This window comes from Syngnathus scovelli, chromosome 12 (assembly GCF_024217435.2).
Source record: "Syngnathus scovelli strain Florida chromosome 12, RoL_Ssco_1.2, whole genome shotgun sequence".
Classification (NCBI taxonomy): Eukaryota; Metazoa; Chordata; class Actinopteri; order Syngnathiformes; family Syngnathidae; genus Syngnathus; species Syngnathus scovelli.
In genome coordinates, this window is record NC_090858.1 from 11931325 (window position 1) to 11944155 (window position 12831).

Sequence of the window (12831 nt, forward strand, 5' to 3'; positions counted from 1 at the left end):
GACAAGAGTCAGAGGGGGGTGGCGGAAACCGGCAGAAGTCCCACACTCCTGAGTTGTGACGTTCGACAAATACCGTTGCCTTTGTGTGACGTCATCACCCCGCGTCCAGAGTTGGGTCAAGTAAATAGTTTCGCCGTGTCGCGATGGACTCAAACAAGGACGAAGCGGAGCGTTGCATCAAAATCGCCCTGAATGCAGTCAGCAACAACCAGCCGGACAGAGCCAAGAAGTTTCTAGAGAAGGCCCAGCGTCTATTCCCGACAGACCAAGCCCAAAGTAAGTCGAATAAACCGGGTTCCTCTGTCGGAGGACTACCGCTTACCAATTACAATGCTAACCGTTAGCATCTTACAATTGGGGCTAATTAGAATTGTGAGGTTCGGGTGACAACCGTCGTTTTCTTCTCAAACAGGTTTATTGGACACGCTAGCGCAGAATGGGAAGCCTCCGGACCAGAATGGGCGACCTGTCCACGGTGAAAGAACCTCCCCTAGGCAGCGTCATCACAGAGAGGACGCTGAAACGTCTGCGCAGGGCCCTGCAGATTCGACCAAACCTTACACCGCCGAGCAGATGGAGGCGGTCAGGAAGTCAGTGTGCTTGTTTTGCTGCTTATTAATTGTTGCCATCGTCATCGTATACGAATAACATCCATTACAAAAGCTGTAGAATTTGATTCACTGTAGACAATCACTCTTATTATTTTAAATAAAGCAATTTAATTCGCTTTTAAAGAAGTCTTTACAAGTTATAGTTGTTTCCGTGCGCCTTAACAGCATGCCCTATGTCAAAACACCGCGACAATCAAGAATTATAGTACATTTTCTTCCCCTGGTTCGATGGGCTGGCAAACGAGACACAGGTGACATCAAACTCGTCAATCGTGGGGTCAATAGTTTTTAGTAAGGATTTCGCTACCAAAACAAGTAGGGGCCAAAAGTTTGACTTCAGTTCATTTTAGGGCATTTTTTTTTTCTCATTTGCAAATCTATCAACAGAATAGTATGCGGAGGGGTCGCTCTCGCTCTTTTCTCTTTTTTTTTTTTTTATTACTCCTGTTTTATGTCACAAGCGAATGGGTCTGATTTTCTGAAGAAACCCTTTTTCAAACTCTAATCAATGAAATATTTGTTGTCCAAGTGGCACATCTTGATTGGGAGGGAATTACAGTCAAGATACTTTCAGCGAAGCGTCAGTTACCCATAGAAGGGGTGCTCGGTCCCACTCCCCCATGCCAATCCTCTGTTTTGCCACAAACATTTCATCGTGTTTGTTTTTCCCTACAGGATTAAGGGCTGTAAAGATTACTACCAAATTCTGGGAGTAGAAAAGACTGCCTCTGAGGAAGATCTTAAAAAAGCGTACCGGAAGCTGGCGCTGAAATTCCACCCCGATAAAAACCATGCGCCGGGAGCCACCGATGCATTTAAAGGTAGACTCACAGCAGTCCAGACAAATATGTTATGATATGATGATACTCATCCGCCTGCATCTTTGAAGCCATCGGCAACGCCTACGCCGTGCTGAGCAACGCTGAGAAGCGGCGGCAGTACGACCAGTACGGGGAGGAGCGCTCGCACCCGAGCAGACAGCGGCAGCATCGCGACTTTGAAGCCGATATTTCACCCGAGGACCTCTTCAACATGTTTTTTGGTGGAGGCTTCCCATCCAGTCAGTAACTCAAAGTACAGGTACAAACCGCCAGCCTTCTCTCTGTAAAGCTTCTTTGTTCGTCCATTTTTTTTAGGTAACGTACACGTTTACAGAAATGGAAGAATGCACTTTGCGCACCACAACAGGCAAGAAAGAAGAGAGCAGCAGAGAGATGTAAGTCTTAATTTCCCCCTCACGTGAAGCCTGTATTCATTTATTTTACTCGACCTGTCAGATATGATGTGATGCTGCGAAACTAAAAAGATGCAGATGAGCAATGACCCTGAATATACATGACCCCCTCCTCCATCAAATATGTGTTATGATAATTCCCTCTTTAACGGGGAAATCTAGTCAAAAGAGTTGTTTTGACGTATTGCACAGAAAAGTTTTCCTGGACTTGCCCCGGTATAAAAACAAAAAAATCTGTCGTGAAATAGTTGGACCGTAAACCCGGAAGCCGCCATGGAGTTATAATGCTTGTGTCGTGTTTTTTTATGCACAGGGAGGCCTGGCTCTGTTTGTCCAGTTGATGCCCATCCTCATCCTCATCCTGGTGTCTGCGCTAAGCCAGCTCATGATCACGCATCCTCCTTACAGCCTTAGCTACCATCCGTAAGTGGATCATCATCATCGCCTCCGGCCCCCATGTCCAACGCCGCTCGAGTTCCTAACCGCTGCGTGTCGTCCGTCCCGCCAGGTCAGCAGGTTACGTTCACAAACGGCATACGTCCCACCTGAAGGTGCCTTTCTATGTGGGCGAGCACTTTAGCCACGAATTCACCGGAGCCAACCTGAAGAATGTGGAGAGAACTGTGGAGGAGGACTACATCTCCAACCTCAGGAACAAATGCTGGAAGGAGAAGCAGCACAGTTGGGTCCCCGCGACGCGCAGCACTCAAGGCGTGAAGAACGCGTTGCGAGATGTGCGGCTCACATTTGTTCTGCGCTTTCAGAGGAAGGCCTAATGTACCGCGCACGCTATTTCGGGGACTCTGAGTTGTACAAGAGCGCAGAGAGGATGGGGACTCCCAGCTGCAACCGGTTATCTGAGATTCAGTTCATACTGGACGGTTAGAAGCCCTTTGGACAATTACTGGTATGTTTCTGCCATTAGCATTTGTTTAATGATGTGATTAAAAAAGCATCGGCAGCCATTTCCATCAACACAACCGAGCGCGATTTTTGTAGCGTGTTTCCCAGTTTTGTTAGTGTTAGTCTTTTGCATTTCCTGTCACTCTCGTTGGTGTGTAATATCCCCGCGTCCTACTCAGATTTCCACCGGCGCGCTACAGTACAAAGACAGAAGGAGTTGGAACACTCTCTCCGCTGTGTGACCATAGAACTTTGGCCAAGAAAATATAAGTGGTTTCCTAAAGCGGCAGCCAGGTCGGTATGGATGTCTCGCTAAAGTGAGCGACAAGACTTTTGACCTACATCAAAGTTTAGTACACAACTAGATGTAGGTTAAAATGGTTTTAGAAATGAAAATGGAGTCAGAGTGAGTTGGCTGCTTTCATGATGGGCATTGCTTGTATAAGATAATTAAAGCCATTTGAAAATATATTTCACCTAAAATTAAATACAGTAACACGTTTTATGAAAAAAAGTATTCAATTAAAAATAACAAATAAAAATTAAACTGCTTTTTAAACAGCAGATTTGACTAAAATTCAGACGGGAGTGTTGGGACACCAGGATAATGATGACGCATGAGGATGATTATCATTTTTATTTCATATTTTATTTATGTTGACGCATGATTTATCTTCTCTTTTAGGTTTTTTTGGTACTTGAATCGTTTTGGAGGACCGCTTTCGGGCCTTCACCCTTCCAAATTGGAGTGCTTCTGTGCAACAAACCCAAGAGAATCCAAACAGGCCTTACGCACTGTGGGCAGCAGCAGACCTCACCTGGGAACCACTCAGCTGATTTAGCGTACAACATGCAAGGGGCTTTGGCTGAAGTTTTCTTCCTCTCCTGCTTGTCTTTGGGATGGCATGGGTGCGACGGTCGTCTGTTTTAAATAGTCAATGAAGCTGCTAAGATTTTGAGCCCCCCCCCCCCCCCTTTTTTTTTTTTTTTTTTGGAGAACCTCAACTGACCTTCTCATCGACTTATGTCTGAGCCACTCATTTGTTTTGTGTTTTTTCTAGTGTAAATACTGACTAGACTTTTTAACAGTACAGAATTTCTCACAGGTAACATCATTTATTAATAATGTTAAGTGACTTTGCTCGTAGCCCGTCAAGATCATTGAAAAAAATTATTGCACAGGTAAATCTTATTTATTAAATTAACAAGCAAAGAGTTGTATAATGGTTTTCTTTTGAAATAAATTTTGTCTGGAATCATTTCCATGACATTCATGATTTATGTATTAATGCCATTGGTTTTTTATATTTTTTATTTAAGTTCAGTACTTTTAATTTTATTCTGTGAAATTTAAGTCAAATAGTAAAGTTAAAATTTGTATTCAAATATTCAGTTTTATAACTAGCCGTTTAATCCGAAAACAGGTATGACTTAAACTAAACTGTTTATGAAATGTCCCCCAGTTTTACTTAATCTACAAATGACCTAGCCCATCTTCCCATTTTAAAAATATGATAAATATGAACATTTTTCCCCAACTCTGCTCACATCAGTGAAAGCAACTTTTTTGAAGGCAAAGAAATTGACTTCCAGCAGTCATCACACAGGTCAGAAAATTATTTATTTTTGTTCAGTACAAACACACGATAATACTTGATCATCTGATACCAAAGTTATCTTCTCAAGCAACTTCAAAATATTTTCATTAAAAAAAAATAACAATTTAACAAAACTTCACCTGCAACCAGGTGAGTAGCTGCCGGAGACTGGTTCTTGCCAAGTGCAAGTTGTTTCGAGGATTGTGCATTTAGGGCTCTATATTTGTAACCTGCCTAAATTCCTGTGATTTTTGCGCATCAGCTCTGCAAGAGAAGTCTGCGTCGCAGTGGGAGTGGTCACAGCTGACTTAATCATAACCAATTAAAGTGGCTCCTTTCATTGAGCCTCGCGCAGGATCTGCAATCATTTGTGCCAGGGCACTCTTGCACCATTTACTAAAACAGAGCCCTTAGTGCAGGGGTGTCAAACTCAGAGACTTGTAAAAAAAAGAACGAATAGTAATACAAGTTGCTAGCTCTTTTTAAAAGTAAAGACATTTGTAATTTTAGTAATGACACAAAGTTGATGCAAAATTTGTGTTCACGGGCCACATAAAATGATGTGGCGGGCCGCATCTGGCTCCCGGCCCTTGAGTTTGACACCTCTGCCATGTTTCATTTGAGGCTTTTTAGACATGGAGCGCTTTGGTCAGGAGCACTCTTCAATGAGTAGCTCCCCTGAACAGTACAACTTCCTCTTCATGGCCCTGAAGCCAGAGCTCAGTCTGAGAGATTGTCGGTGCCTTGCAGGGGTCTCGCACATCCGTTCGGACCAGCTACTTTTAAAGAACCTCTGGACCTTAGGCCACAGTCCACCCAACTCGGCTTTCAGCAGCAGAGTCACATGGAAGGTGGGCACCAGTGCAGTGTCCACGGTAATTTCGTCCACGTTGCACGGGGACCAGGGCTCTCCTCTGTCCACGCACAGTTGGATCAGCGCCCCCCGCAGGCCGCAAGGCTCGCTGGCCGCCAGATGGACGAGTTCCTGACCCACATGGTCCAGCAGTGAGTCAGGTATGAGGAGACGGGAGCAGCCCAGGAAGTGCGCAGCCCCGTAGAGGGATTCTTTGATGGTGGCCACTAGCTCTATAGCCAGGGTCTCCTCAGAGGGGTCCCAGAATAAGCTGCTCTCGGAATTAGACATAGACATGTCCGCTACAGACCCTGAAAAAAAAAAAGACGGTGGCTCATTAAAATACTGCCCGGATGTTGCGTCGTCAATTAATTCAATGTGAAGCGCTTTGAGGGCATTGACACGTGGAAAAGCACTTGACCGTGCCACCCGGGACACAAACATGGAATTCAAAAATGACAAACTGTGCCAAGAAATTGTATTACATTTTCTATTTCATTTTTTAATTGTCATTTACTTTGATTTTCTTATATTTCAGTCATTTCATTCCAGCTGTTTTCTATACGGCGCTTTCCTTTGTATTTCTATCACAGTTAGATGCCTTGTGTCTGTGCTGTCATCACAGAGTTGTGTATCGTGTTGACATTATATATTATTTTATTAGTCAAAAATCACAAGTTGGGTTGAGCAAAACTCATAATCAAAAAGACCCTGGTGTATTTTGTGATGCGGCATTAGATTTCATAAAATTATTTAGAAACAAACTAGCATATTTGGGTGATGTAACGTGATTCTGCGCGTGTCTGTCTGTTCAATAACTACAACGTTACTGTTATTAATGCTTTAAATTGCATGCTTCATGTATGAATGACAAAGGCAAGGGAGGCATCCTGATGTCTATTCTCACGTTGCATTGCTTAGGTTTTAATTTGATATTTTCTCAACTAGCTTCATAAAAGAGTGTCCTGACTCAAGGGTTTACTTAAGCACAGAGCACTCACCGGTGTCACTATTGTTGCACTGCCTGTAATTGAGCTCCTTGAGATCGCCGAGCCTCTGCAGCAGTCTGCCCCAGGACAACCGCTTAGAGTCGCCACCGTCCTCGGCCGGTGAAGGTGGGAAGCTCCCGTCCAGGGAATAAGCGTAAGACATTGTCAACAAGCAAAAAGGGGGAGTGAAAAATAAGTGCCAAAAACGTGCCCCGTACAGGGTAGACAGTCAGTCGAACTCAACTGGAAAACAGAAATAACAACGGTGTAACAAAGCGTTAAATAGGCAAGGGCTGAAGCTCCGCCTACCTGATTTCTCCACCAATCAGAAGGCATCTCACGTCCTCTTCGTCCTACCCTGGTTTACCAACCACTGCCCTCGATTCTATCAAAACTTTCCATGCTTGTAACTAACTTTTTTGTAACTTTTTGAATCATCTCTTTTTTTCAATAACAAAGCAAAAAAATATATAAAAAAAATCACTTAAACAACATGGACAAAAGACAAACTATTCAAGAATTAACCCCCCCCCGCCCCCTTTTACTTTTAAGATGTTGCCCAATAGAGAGGCATCACTCGAGCCTCACGTTTTGCACGTAGGCTGCGGATTTGCGACGAAATCGTCGGAATAAACAATGACGATGCATCACAAATCTTATCAAATGTCTTTTAGACTTGCCTGTGATTTAGGGCTATATACAGGACGGTCTCAGAAAATTAGAATATTGTGATGAATTTCTTTATTTTCTGTAATGCAATTAAAAAAAACAAAAATGTCATACATTCTGGATACATTACAAATCAACTGAAATATTGCAAGCCTTTTATTATTTTAATATTGCTGATTATGGCATACGGTTTAAGAAAACTCAAATATCCTTTCTCAAAATATTAGAATATTTCCTCAGACCAAGTAAAAATATATATATATAACAGCAAAACAAAATTAAACATTTGAAAATGCCCATTAATGCACTCAGTACTTGGTTGGGAATCTTTTTGCACGGATTACTGCATCACTGCGGCACTGTGGCAGATGCCAGATCATGCTGGAAATTGAAAATCAACTTTTCAGCAGACGGAAGCATGTAGTGCTCTAAAATCTGCATTTACTCTGGACTTGATGAAACACAGTGGACCAACACCAGCAGCTGACATGGCTCCCCAAACCGTCGCTGACTGTGGGAACTTCACACTGGATTTCAAGCAACTTGGATTTTGCTCCTCTCCAGCCTTTCTCCAGACTCTGGTGCCTTGACTTCCAAATGAAACACAAAACTTGCTTTCGTCTGAAAAGGACTTTGGACCACTCTGCAACTGTCCAGTGCTTCTTTTCCATAGCCCAAGTCAGATGCTTCAGAAGTGGCTTGACCATGGGAATACGGCTATTTTAGGCCATTTCCCGGACACGTCTGTGAACAGTGGCTTTTGATACCTGGACTCCAGCTTTAGTCCACTGTCTTTGAAGCTCCCCCAAACTCTGGAAGCGACTCTTCTTCACAATGCTGTTAAGGCTGCGGTCATCTCTCTTGGTTGTGCAGCGCTGCCTGCCACATTTCCCCCTTCCAAACGACTTTTTGTGGATGTGCTTTGAAACTGCACTCTGTGAACAGTTTGCTCTTTGAGAAATTTCCTTTTGTGTCTTACCCTCCTGATGGAGGGTGTCAATGATGGTCCTCTGGACAGCAGTCAGATCAGCAGTCTTCCCCATACTTGTGATTTAGTTTACTGTGTGTTTTTCAAGGCTCAGGAAACCCTTGCAGGTGTTTCGAGTTAATTAGACCGTTCAAATGATTAGTTGAATACCCTACTAGTTTACTTTTTCATGATATTCTAATATTTTGAGATAGAATACTTGAGTTTTCTTAAGCTGTATGCCATAATCAGCAATATTAAAATAATAAAAGGTTTGCAATATTTCAGTTGAGTTGTAATGAATCCAGAATGTGTGACATTTTTGTTTTTTCAATTGCATTCCAGAAAATAAAAAACTTTATCACAATATTCTAATTTTCTGAGACAGTCCTGTAAATAAACTTGACTTGACTTTACCGACATGCTTTTTTCGTTGGGAGATGATCATGATGCAAACAAAACCACTTCCTATAGTATAAGCGTAATTTTAAATTTTAGTATTATTGCAATTGTACACGCTTGCAAAGCATACCACATAAAGTTATTAAAAGTTCTGATCATATATTATCGTCATACCCCTGTCACCCGTTGCATTTTTTAAATTGTAAAGATAAAAGTGAAAATGTTCTAGTGGTGCAAAATACTGTTAGTCAACATAATCATTTCCTATATTGTGTTATGTTTAGTATAGTTTTTTTTTTTTTTTTTTTTTTTACAATGTTTTACCAGGTAAGCTAATCGAGCACATTTTCTCATTTACAATGGCGACCCTGGCGGCAAAGTGTGTGAAGTGTTGTGCCCAAGGACAAGAGGACGTGACTGTGACAGAGCTCGGGTCGAACCGCCAACCTCCGGTTACTAATTGACCCGCTCTCCTGCCTGAGCTACGGCCGCCATGGATCATTACATTGCATTACATCTGGATGGAAAACTTCAAGGCTTCATCTGGCAATGTCAACGATGCACAAGCAGCGGAAAGTTTTTGGGGTAGTTAACACTAGTGTTAAACAACACGCACGACAAACACATGCTATAGCATGCTATTAAAATCTTTTTCTTTTTTTTTAAAACATCCATCCATCCATTTTCTTCCACTTATCCGGGGTCAGGTCACGGGGGCAGCAGCTTTAGGAGGGACTCCCAGTCTTCCCTCTCCACAGCCACTTTATCCAGCTCATCCCAGGGGATCCCAAGGCGTTCCCAGGGCAGCTGAGAGACATAGTCTCTCCAGCGCGTCCTGGGTCGTCCCCGGGATCTCCTACCGGTGGGACATGCCCGGAACACCTCCCCAGGGAGGCGTCCAGGAGGCATCCTGATGAGATGCCCGAGCCACCTCATCTGGCTCCTCTCAACGTAGAGGAGTAGCGACTCTACTCCGAGTCTCTCCCGGATGACCGAGCTTCTCACCCTATCTCTAAGGGAGAGCCCGGACATCCTGCGGAGAAAACTCATTTCGGCCGCTTGTATCCGGGATCTCGTTCTTTCGGTCACGACCCATAGCTCGTGACCATAGGTGAGGATAGGAACATAAATCGACCGGTAAATTGAGAGCATTGCCTTTTGGCTCAGCTCTCTCTTTACCATGACGGACCAGTACAGAGTCCGCATTACTGCTGACGCTGTGCCAATCCGCTTGTCGATCTCGTGCTCCATCCTCCCCTCACTCGTGAACAAGACCCCAAGATACTTGAACTCCTCCACTTGGGCAGGATCTCATCCCCGATCCGGTGAGGGCATTCCACCCTTTTCTGACCGAGGACCTTGGACTCAGATTTGGTGGTGCTGACCTTCTTCCCGACCGCTTCACACTCGGCTGCGAACCGCTCCAGTGAGAGCTGGAGATCACGGCCTGAAGAAGCCAAAAGCACCACGTCGTCTGCAAAAAGCACAGACGCGATGCTGAGGTCCCCAAACCGGACCCCCTCAACGCCTCGACTGCGCCTAGAAATTCTGTCCATAAAAATTATGAACAGAATCGGTGACAAAGGGCAGCCTTAGCGGAGTCCAACCCTCACTGGGAACGAATCCGACTTACTGCCGGAAATGCGGACCAAACTCTGGCATCGGTGATACAGGGACCAAACCGCCCTTATCAGTTGGCTCGGCACCCCGTACTCTCGAAGCACCCTCCACAGAACCTCCCGAGGGACACGGTCGAACGCCTTCTTCAAGTCCACAAAACACATGTGGACTGGTTGGGCGAACTCCCATGCACCCTTGATCCTGCCGAGGGTGTAGAGCTGGTCCACTGTTCCACGGCCAGGACGAAAGCCACACTGCTCCTCCTGAATCCAAGGTTCGACCTCCCGACGGACCCTCCTCTCTAGCACCCCTGAATAGACCTTACCAGGGAGGCTGAGGAGTGTGATTCCCCTGTAATTGGAACACACCCTCCGGTCCCCCTTCTTAAAGAGGGGAACCACCACCCCAGTCTGCCAATCCAGAGGTACTGTCCCCGATGTCCACGCAATGTTGTAGAGGCGTGTCAGCCATGACAGCCCCACAACATCCAGAGCCCTTAAGAACTCCGGGCGGATCTCATCCACCCCCGGGGCCTTGCCACCGAGGAGTTTTTTTAACTACCTCAGTGACTTCGACCCCAGAGATTGGAGAGTCTGCCTCAGAGTCTCCAGGCCCTGCTTCCACAATGGAAGACGTATAGGTGGAATTGATGAGGTCTTCGAAGTATTCTCCCCACCGACTCACGACGTCCCGGTTCGAGGTCAGCAACACGCCATCCCCACTGTAAACAGTGTTGACGTTGCATTGTTTCCCCCTCCCGAGACGCCGGATGGTGGACCAAGAATTTCCTCGAAGCTGTCCGGAAGTCATTCTCCATGGCCTCGCCAAACTCCTCCCACGCCCAGGTTTTTGCCTCAGCAACCGCCGAAGCCGCGTTCCGCTTGGCCATCCGGTACCTGTCAGCTGCCTCCGGAGTCCCGCAGGCCAAAACGGCCCGATAGGACTCCTTCTTCAGCTTGACGGCATCCCTTACCGCCGGTGTCCACCAGCGGGTTCGGGGATTGCCGCCACGACAGGCACCAACGACCTTACGGCCACAGCTCCGGTCGGCCGCCTCAACAATGGAGGCGCGGAACATGGTCCACTGAGACTCAATGTCCCCCGCCTCCCCCGGGACGTGGGAAAAGCTCTGCCGGAGGTGGGAGTTGAAACTCTTCCTGACAGGAGATTCTGCCAGACGTTCCCAGCAGACCCTCACAGAGCGTTTGAGTCTGCCAGGTCGGACCGGCATCTTCCACCACCATCGGAGGCAACCCACCACCAGGTGGTGATCAGTTGACAGCTCCGCCCCTCTCTTCACCCAAGTGTCCAAAACATGCGGCCGCAAATCCGATGACACGACTACAAAGTCGATCATCAAACTGCGGCCTAGGGTGTCCTGGTGCCAAGTGCACACATGGACACCCTTATGTTTGAACATGGTGTTCATTATAGAAAATCCCTGTCGAGCACAGAAGTCCAACAATAGAACATCGCTCTGGTTCAGATCGGGGGTGCTGTTCCTCCCAATCACGCCCTTCCAGGTCTCACTGTCGATGCCCATGTGAGCATTGAAGTCACCCAGTAGAACAATGGAGTCCTCAGAAGGAGCGCTCTCCAGCACTTCCTCCAGGGACCCCAAGAAGGGTGGGTACGCTGAGCTGCTGTTTGGTGCATAGACACAAACAACAGTCAGGACCCATCCCCCCACCCGAAGACGGAGGGAGGCTACCCTCTCGTTCACCGGGGTGAACCCCAATGTGCAGGCGCCCAGCTGGGGGGCAATAAGTATACCCACACCTGCTCAACGCCTCTCACTGTGGGCAACTCCAAAGTGGAAGAGAGTCCAGCCCATCTTGAGAGGGCTAGTACCGGAACCCAAACTGTGTGTGGAGGCAAGTCTGACTATGTCTAGTCGGAACTTTTCTGCCTCGCACACCAGTTCGGGCTCCTTTTCAGCCAGAGAGGTGACATTCTATGTCCCAAGAGCCAGCTTCTGCAGCCGGGGATCGGACCGCCAAGTACCCTGCCTTTGGCCGCCGCCCAGCTCACAATGCACCCGACCCCTTTGGCCCCTCCCACAGGTGGTGAGCCCATGGAAAGGGGGACCCACGTTCCCTTTTCGGGCTGTGCCCGGCCGGGCCCCATGGGTGGCAGCCCGGCCACCAGACGTTCGCTTTTGAGCCCCACCTCCAGGCCTGGCTCCAGAGGGGGACCCCGGTGACCCGCGGGCGAGGGAAATCTGAGTCCATATATGTTTTTCTTAATAAGGGGCTTTTTGAGCCGTGCTTTGTCATCTAGGACCCTTTTGCCATGAGTGACCCTACCAGGGGCATGAAGCCCCAGACAACATGGCTCCTAGAATCATTGGGACATGCAAACCCCTCCACCACGGTAAGGTGACAACTCACGGAGGTTTTTTTTGTTTTTTAAACGTGCACAACCTTTTTTTTTCTTTGCACACAATGTTGGTTTGTTTGCTGGGCAACAACATTAACGTTCCACGGTCCTTCGCTAGAGGGCGACCGGGACCTCTCTCCCAAATTACATCATCATTACGTAGCAGGAAGTACAGTAACGACAATAAAACCGCGCGTGATTTAAGCACCGAAAGCACAAGTTCATCGCCTTCTATTTGGCTGCATCAGATAAACACGCAACGTATGTGGTAAATGAATAACATTAGCTACACTACAATTGCAACGACGAAAGAGGTAAGTTATGACTATGGACCTAAGTTATCATTTTAGCAACGTTATTTGTAGTACTGCTTGGTTGCAGTATAGAAGTGCGGGACGCTCTCATTAGCATGGTAGTTACCACAGTGCTAACTTTATGATATTTAGCTTGATTATCCTGGACAAATATCAAATGAGCCATCATCACATGTTGTTTTTTGCCTGTACCGAGAGTAATACTGTACTGTGAAAATACTCAAAGTCGAGGATTAGCGTTGATGGTTGCAGGCAGGCAGGTACGTGCGGTCAGAGGAGGCAAGGGAGGCTA

General features: G+C 46.5%; 2 protein-coding genes across 4 annotated transcripts; one reads left to right on the plus strand and one right to left on the minus strand.

The window, feature by feature from the left end:
- The first annotated feature begins 134 nt into the window (after positions 1-134).
- On the plus strand, positions 135-4029 carry dnajb12a (DnaJ heat shock protein family (Hsp40) member B12a). Of its 3 annotated transcripts, XR_011087837.1 has the most exons (10): positions 135-276; positions 413-590; positions 1287-1432; positions 1501-1671; positions 1748-1827; positions 2159-2268; positions 2354-2526; positions 2610-2752; positions 2928-3042; positions 3434-4029. XR_011087837.1 is itself a non-coding variant. In XM_049735194.1 (9 exons), exons 1-8 carry the CDS (start codon positions 144-146, stop codon positions 2729-2731), a joined length of 1113 nt encoding a protein of 370 aa, XP_049591151.1. In that variant the 5' UTR covers positions 135-143; the 3' UTR covers positions 2732-2752; positions 3434-4029. The 3 variants fall into 3 exon arrangements, 2 of the variants coding, with proteins under 2 accessions (XP_049591151.1, XP_068508624.1); XM_049735194.1 differs by lacking the exon at positions 2928-3042; XM_068652523.1 differs by lacking the exon at positions 3434-4029 and having other exon boundaries at positions 2928-3426.
- A 321-nt stretch (positions 4030-4350) lies between these two features.
- LOC125978131 (DNA damage-inducible transcript 4 protein) lies at positions 4351-6488 on the minus strand. The gene is made up of 2 exons (XM_049735209.2): positions 6201-6488; positions 4351-5510 (listed from the first exon to the last, which is right to left on the minus strand). Exons 1-2 carry the CDS (start codon positions 6349-6351, stop codon positions 4996-4998), a joined length of 666 nt encoding a protein of 221 aa, XP_049591166.1. The 5' UTR covers positions 6352-6488; the 3' UTR covers positions 4351-4995.
- Positions 6489-12831: the final 6343 nt, after the last annotated feature.